Below are 7,500 nucleotides of genomic sequence, written 5' to 3'. Positions count from 1 at the left end.
AAAGCAAATACACCGCTCTCTTGGCAATCCGTCGAAGAAATGTTTCCTCCCACAAAACAGTATTGCTGCTTATCAAGAAACCCTACTCAATCTGATCGGTCTTCCCTTTACAGAGACCTACAGGAGTATGGAAGATTTACTGGCCTTTGTTGGCTTATGAGCCCTGAACCAGCTACTGTTAGTAACCTTCCCATACCGACAATAGAGGATATCATTTACTCGGAAGAATTTCTTAAATTACAAGGATCACAGCAACAAATTGATTGCCTAGTAAGACAGGCAAAGATTCCTGATGAGTACATCTTAAAAATAAGTGACATTACCATTGGACAGAGAAACAACCCAACTTGGCATTTAGCTAGAAGGGGCAGATTAACAGCAAGTAACTTTGGTTGCGTTTTGAAGGCCAAACGGGTGACCCAGTCTCTCTTGAAGGGCCTTCTTGGAGAATACGATTTGTCTGGAGTTAAGGCTGTACAATGGGGTGTGAACAATGAACAGGAAGCTCTCAAAGCATTCACTATGTTGACAGGGAAAACCGTCCAGGAAACTGGTATTTGGTTGGATGCTTCTGGAATCCTTGGGGCCTCTCCGGATGGAATTGTAGATGATGAAACCGTCCTAGAAGCTAAGTGTCCTTACACTGAAAGGAACCTAACAATTGAAGAAGCCATTGCTACTTCACCAACATTTTGCTTAAAAAAAGCACAGGATGGAAATGGATATGTGTTAAAGAAGGACCATGTCTATTGGGACCAGGTACAGGGTGAAATCTTTTTTACACAGCGAAAGTTTTGCTACTTTGTTGTTTGGACTTCTAAGGACGTGGCTGTTGTCAAAATAGAGCAAGATGAAACCTGGGATGCAAATATTCCAGTCTTGAAAGAATTCTATTTTAAACACATTTTTCCCAAGATAGTGGAAGGTGCATTGTAATTTTATTTCCTTAAACAGACATGCGTGCAAGGCTTTTCACCTGAGAGTATTGGTTGTACTGTCTCTGGCTGTAACTTTTCTCAAGCAATGTCAGTGTCACCAGCAAAGATTTGGTAAATGTATTGGACTATTGGGCCAAATTTTAAAGAGATAAACATAAGATTGTAAATTTGAGTAACAAAGAGTGCAGGTTGTGTTGATCTTTATTATTTCTACTAAATGTCTTACAAAATATAATGGCATTCTGACTTTGTTTATATATTAACATAATTGGAAAAAGTTATTCGATTGACTCAGTTCTATCATATGATGACCATTATATTTGTTTACTGATAACAGCCAAACATCCTTTTTGTACTCAGATCACTCAAACTCTGCCCCCTCACACCCCTCTTTGATAAGTGGAAATTGTAAATTTACCAGTGCAGCACATAACTGAAAAATAACATCAGCATAACATCTTAAATAATATGGGATGAAAGTTAAAATTTTGAAATCCTTTAACCTTGCATTTGCCCTCTCTACATGGATCCTTGCTCTGGCAATGGATTTTGTTTTCCTTGCTTCGCTTTCAGTGAAAACACCATTATTCAAAAAAGGTGGAATGTTAAGAGAAACATTATTGGGCAAGATGTCTTGGATAAGAAAGCCTTTGTCGGCCAAAACCATATCCCCTGGAACAAGATGGTTCAACAGACCTGACTGTTGTACTATGGCTTTATCAGAAATGGACCCAGGGTACAATTTGCTAACAAAAGTTATTACTGCATTTGGTGCAACCCCGACAATTACTTTAAATGAGTTCATACCCCTGTAGCTTGAATAAGTGGCATTTTGCAAACTCATTAACCCCGGGGCTGTGATCTCCACATCGGTACAATCAATGACAATTCTACAAGAAGTAAACTCTGAAAAAGAAGATGGTGCACATAACACATTTTTTTGCCTGGACGGAATGGTTGTCATGATGTCATGAAATAATATGGAATGCAAAACATGGACAAAAGTGGTGACAATATTAGCTATTGTTGCAACACTGCAACTGAAAAGCTGGGCAAGGTGCAAGTTGGTATAATTTTGTCTTAGTTTCATTAAAGTAATGAAAATCTGGTCCTCAAAATTAATGGACTCTACTTTCCAACCAGAATAATAAACAATAAAATCTTTGAATCTCAAGGCATGAAGTACTACAATGTTAAAAACTTCTTTTGTTGGAAGCCCTGTTTCCATTCTAAGAACCTCTACACTCAATCCAGAAGCTGAGTAGTGTTTTTGTGTGTAGCTTTCTTTTTCTTGCAGGTCCTGAAGTTCCTCCCTGGCTTGATTTAATTCTGCCTCCAGTATTATCTCATTTGTTGTCTTGTTGCAACTTTCTTGTTTGGTATCATCAGTGTCATTATTAGTGGACTGCTGCTCAGATGTTGTGATTGCCTCAGCCACCATTTCCTGCACCGTCTTCTGTTTAGCTGTTACTTTTCTCTTTTTCTTTGGTGGTCCTCCTTCACCAGGAAATATCTTATCTCGATTTCTTTCGTAAATTGTGGGCCCATTTAATTTATCTCCATCCACAAAATGACAACTGCACACTCTAGAATGCTTGCTTGGTTCTCTGTCTTTCCTCCTAATTCAAAGAAACAGATAACAGAACTTAATCCTAAACACTTGTAAAGATTTTAATTGCTCAAAATTCGTTTCAAACTTTCAGCTAACTCCTGAAGTCCAGAAGCTCTTAAAAATATAATAAATAAATCAGTAAGCCATATGCATTTCATAGCACAAACAACATTGAAATATATGACTCAGTATGGGCACCGAGAAATTTTAAGTTTTGAAAGTAAGCACATGTTAGCACAGTGGCGTTCAGACAAACACATATTCTTTCAGCACAGTTGTATTCGAGGTTTTTCAAAATTTAAAATGTAATGAAAAGCAAATACACAAAAACCTACTCAGTACCCACAAACTTGACACTACATGCGCTTGTTCATCGGTGGAAATCGCACACTCGCAAAAAAATGGCAAATGTTAAGATGTTCTTTTGAGCAAAGCGCTAATTACAAGTGCCGTTTACAAACCTTATCAGACGGATCCATCGCTTGTATTCGTCTTTTTCCTTTTTATCGCTTGGAAATGCAAAGAACTTGCAAGTGTGGCTTTCTGATGAATGACTGCATGTCGGAGCAAAGCAGTACACCATTGTGCTGTTGTGTTCGTTCCGATAAATTTCTTCCGACAAAAAGCGATAATTTTCAAATAGTATTTGACATTTTGACCCTGTGTTCTTCTTCTTGACCTCTTTTGTAATATAACACAAGGTTAATAAACGTTTTAATTATAAGACAAAGCAGAGACAAGCACTACGTGACCCACGCGCAAGAGATTGTCCGAGTTGTTTAGAACTGACTTTTTCAGCGCCATGGCAACGTGACGTCACACTTTAGAACTCTATTGAGAAGCTTTCAGTCAGTTTCAATTGATATTCCGTTATATCCCACCTTATCTTTCAACAATGTCTTTTCTTTTGTATGAACAGATTCTCGTAGAGTTTGGAGTCTCCAAAAAAGTGCTGACCAGCTCTGGAGAGCACCATGAAGTAATCAATGTTATTAAAACTGCTTTTAATATCAAAGAAGAGATTTTTCTACAAAAGTTTGACCAGGATTGGCAGGAGTACATTGATTTTCCAGAAGGAAAGTTTGAAAACAAAGCAAGAGTAAAGGTTATATTGAAGGTGAGTTGTTTTTCATCTTTTTCTTTTAAGAAATTATTTTTTGCTTTGTTCTTATACTTAATTGGCTTTTTAATTTAGCACTCGAATTTATTAAAACGCCTGAGTAATTTAGTATGTGTGAGAAAAATCTTCTTTTGTCTAAAAAGATTAAACTAGATATTTTCTTTATCAAAAGCCAAATAAAGAGGTTCCAGACACCCCAGCAACAGCAACACCAAGCAGCACATGTACTATATCAACAACAGGTCAGTAGTAATTTATTTATACTCTCAAGCTAATTTGAAGATATATTAATTAAACAAGTTGCTACTGTGATAATGAAATAAATAGACAGAGAGACAGCAAGAACAAACCAGTATTTTGCTTACATGTTTTGCCTATGTTCTTTTCAGCAGGTAATCCCTTAAGACAAGAGGCACAGGTGCAGGCTACTCTTCTAATCAACAATGGGAAAATCCAAGTTGGCCCAAAAGCCAAGGTTTGTGATATTAGTAATTATGATCAAATTAAATGTCTTGGGTCATTTTATAGTATTGTCAGACCCATGATGATGAATAATCCTTCGCTTGAAAAAGAAAACAATCCCTACGAGCAAGAGCCACTACAGTAAACACCCGCATATAAGAACACATGAATTAAGAACATCAGGCTGAAATTTTGCAAATAAAGCACCATTTTTATAAGAACAAAATCAGCCTGGAAATATAAAATGTTCTTATAAAGTGGATAAGACAGTAAAAAATTCTGATCACACAGAGGCCTGCTGCCAGACAACCACAGCTCATCAGCTGTGATGCTGCTTTGCATTTTCTTTTAGCTTTTTTCCCTTCAAAATAATCTACGTAGTTTATACTTGAAGGGAGACTTACAGTACTGTGCTATTCTTAATACACCTCGATTTCAACAACAAAATTTAAGAACAATTTAAGAACACCTTCAGGCTGATTTTTCACTAAACTCCCGATAAATAAGAACCTGATCAGCCTGACCTCCAAAATCATGTGTTCTTATATGCGGGTGTTTACTGTATTGAATTAAGCATGTCAAGTCACATATTGATGGAATGTGAAAGTGTTATTCATATTAAGCTACTTTTTTTCATGTGAAAATGGCAAAACTTGAATTCGAAAAGTCCCGCCTGAACTTTTCAAGTTTAGAGCTTGAATTTAATTCTGCTGTTAACATAAAGATATTAATTATTTTTTTAGCTTCATTGCACTGGCACTGTTATTTTATTAAAAATAGACCATTTCTTGTAGGTTTTCGTTGCTATAAATGTGTTTTTGCACTCTTGAATATTTGAGTAATTATCGTGACAGGGCCCCATTAATTGAAATTTCAGAATGAACAGAATGTGGAGAATAACAGCATGATCAATGTCAAATTGGATCCAGAAAAGATTAAAACTGAGAGTGTTATCTTCAAGGGTGGTACCCTGTCAACATATCAAAGTGCAATGAATCAAGCCTCCCAAAAGCTTTGCCTTGATAATCCAACTTTAATCAATGATCGAGGAAGACTGATTGAACAAGCACGTCAGCAGGTCCATGATGATGGGTATCAGTATAAAAAGAAAAATTCCCGCTCAAAGGCGTTTGGTAAAGTTGCCAACCCAGATTCAGGATCAGAACCTAAGAAGCCAAAGTGGTCCCAGGAAATGCGAAGTAAAAGGCTTGCTGAAATAGAAGAAGACCTTCAAGGATTGGATTCCCAGATGAGATTTTTAGAAAGATCTAGAGAAAAGTACTCAGCCACTCAACAATATGAGCATGCTGCTGAGAAATGTAAAGAAATAGCTTCTATAAGGGAGAGGAAGAGGAAGCTACAAGCAGAAACCACTCAGCTCCAAAAACTTGATGTTAAGTCAAAGAAGTACCAAAAGAAGAAGAAGAAGACGAGTACAAATCAGGCTCAGGAACCAGACTTGAAGCAAACCAAGCTTTTTCATGGTGTGGCGAAACAATCAGTAGGTGATAAGAATAGTAATGAAGGTATCACAGAGAAAAGCAGTGTTAAAGATCATTCCAAGGATTGCACAGAATATCCTCTACAAGATGAAGGAGACAACAGTGTTCATGAAACCATGGAAGATGATACCTCAGATGGAAAAGGTCCCAATAAGCAGCAGGTGGAAGTGGAAGGAAATGCTGATGAGATGCAAGAAGGTGACACATCCGTTCAGTTTTTGTGTCAGGGCCTGAGACCTCAAACCAAAATGAAAAACTGAAGGTGTATATGGATTTTAAAGCAGGAGGAATAAAAAACTTTAAAATATCTGAGGGCATTTATGTTTCACCAATACCTGAAGTGTTCAGTTTAGAAGACTTTATTACTGTCAGGCCTTTGTTTTGTCACTGGAAGCATGCTTCGCCTTCATTATGCAAAGAGTGTGCAACATTGATTGACTTTGGCAAGCATATCCTTGGTGAATGTGTTGTTGAACTGGCCTCCTCTTATAAACGTTACTTTCCGTTAGTTAAATACAAAGCAGAACAGGCTGTTAGAAAATTGTTACAAATGCCTGTGACTATTGTTCAAATGACTTTAAATGGACCCGGGTCACAGAGATTATATGTTCTAGAAACATTGCAAGGCGTTGATATCTGTAGGGTTATTAACATGGCTGAGAAATGTTTGCAAGGAAAGACATGTTTTCAGTCTGGGATGTCAAGGGAGGTGTTGAAAGACTTGTGTACTTTGGCAAGTTCAGAATCTGATAGACTTCTCATAAAGTACGCATGCTGTAAAGGGCAAAACCTATCAAAGAACAAGGCAAGAAATTTGTATGGTTTCAGTGACTTCCATAAGCAAGAATCTAGAATTAATAGTACTTTAGAAGAGTTTAAAGAAATAAGAGATGCAGTTGACACCCTTGCAAAAGTTCAAGATAAAGCTGTCTTAGAAGGATTTGGACTCACATATTCAGATGATGACAGTGCAGTGGACCAACTGTCTAGTTCAGAAGGAACAGACTGTGAATGGATATCAGAAGATGAGAAGAACAAGGGACCTGTGAAGTTCCAAACTGCTTCTGCAGATGTTAATCTTGCTGTTACAAACAAGTCTCAGGACAAGTCTCAACAACCTAGACCAGCTGCAGATCCTGATGTCCCTTTAGAAAAGAATAGAACACTTGTATCACCTGTGCCTTCAATGGATCACCTTTTACTAATGCTCAGAGACAACACACTCAATTGGTTTGCCTTTGTGGCAGAGCTACGGATGTTACTGCGAAATTACTCCGAAGAGACTTTGGTATATGCATTGACTGAGTTCAGTGACCATCTTGAGAATATGGATTTGACAGTTGAAGAGAAAGAGAGTGTGGAGATGTCAAGACAAGCCTACCTTGAATATGAGAGACAGAAAGCAATGGGAGATGATGCATGGGTGAGTGAGAGTGACTCAGACACTATTGATCCTGATAGTGTTGTGACTGATGACCTGAATGAACAAGTTAAGAATCAAAGGCAGAAAATAAAGAGAAAAGAAAAACGACAGCTTGCACGTTTAAAAGCAGAGAGGCGGCTTCTGAAACGCAAGGTACCCAAACGTGTCTCACAAATTGTGAACAAGTTTCCGAACATAGGAAAGGATATAGAAGAATTTGTCAGATCCAATAAAGTAGGCGCAGATGCATGGAGGCGCACCGGGGTACTAACATTTGATGGTAATATCAAAAAAGGCCCAAAAGTCACCTTTCACAGAATACAAAAACACTTGCAGGAAAAGTATCAAACAAAGATTAGTTATGGAACTGTGGTACAGCTCTGCACTGTAAAAAACAAGCACAGGATATCAGCAAAAAGGTATAAAGGGGTAGCCAAAATCAC

General features: G+C 37.7%; 3 protein-coding genes and 1 pseudogene across 3 annotated transcripts in view; 2 read left to right on the top strand and 2 right to left on the bottom strand.

Moving 5' to 3' along the window:
* LOC148723421 (uncharacterized) overlaps positions 1 to 1,173 on the top strand; it is a 1,903-nt gene extending 730 nt beyond the window's left edge. The window contains exon 2 of the mRNA XM_088732917.1: positions 1 to 1,173. This exon is cut by the window's left edge and continues 147 nt beyond it. Within this exon, the coding sequence (XP_088589043.1) occupies positions 1 to 936 (936 nt within the window). The 3' untranslated portion in view covers positions 937 to 1,173.
* Positions 1 to 7,500, bottom strand: part of LOC148723406 (uncharacterized) — a 303,906-nt pseudogene that overhangs the window by 185,427 nt on the left and 110,979 nt on the right.
* On the bottom strand, positions 1,221 to 3,322 carry LOC148723420 (uncharacterized). Its single transcript, XM_088732913.1, has 2 exons — positions 3,012 to 3,322; positions 1,221 to 2,557 (listed from the first exon to the last, which is right to left on the bottom strand). Exons 1-2 carry the CDS (start codon positions 3,131 to 3,133, stop codon positions 1,300 to 1,302), a joined length of 1,380 nt encoding a protein of 459 aa, XP_088589039.1. The 5' UTR covers positions 3,134 to 3,322; the 3' UTR covers positions 1,221 to 1,299.
* The window catches only part of LOC111324639 (uncharacterized), a 6,153-nt gene continuing 2,041 nt past the window's right edge, over positions 3,389 to 7,500 (top strand). Inside the window, exons 1-5 of the mRNA XM_088733278.1 lie at positions 3,389 to 3,667; positions 3,843 to 3,912; positions 4,060 to 4,145; positions 5,010 to 5,778; positions 5,862 to 7,500. The exon at positions 5,862 to 7,500 is cut by the window's right edge and continues 1,418 nt beyond it. Of these exons, the coding sequence (XP_088589404.1) occupies positions 3,446 to 3,667; positions 3,843 to 3,912; positions 4,060 to 4,145; positions 5,010 to 5,778; positions 5,862 to 7,500 (2,786 nt within the window). The 5' untranslated portion in view covers positions 3,389 to 3,445. The remainder of the gene's footprint in view (positions 3,668 to 3,842; positions 3,913 to 4,059; positions 4,146 to 5,009; positions 5,779 to 5,861) is intronic.

The sequence above is a fragment of the Stylophora pistillata genome, chromosome 9, assembly GCF_964205215.1.
Source record: "Stylophora pistillata chromosome 9, jaStyPist1.2, whole genome shotgun sequence".
NCBI classification, from domain to species: domain Eukaryota; kingdom Metazoa; phylum Cnidaria; class Anthozoa; order Scleractinia; family Pocilloporidae; genus Stylophora; species Stylophora pistillata.
The sequence above is the reverse complement of the archived record's forward strand: the minus strand, read 5'-3'. Positions and strand labels throughout refer to the sequence as shown.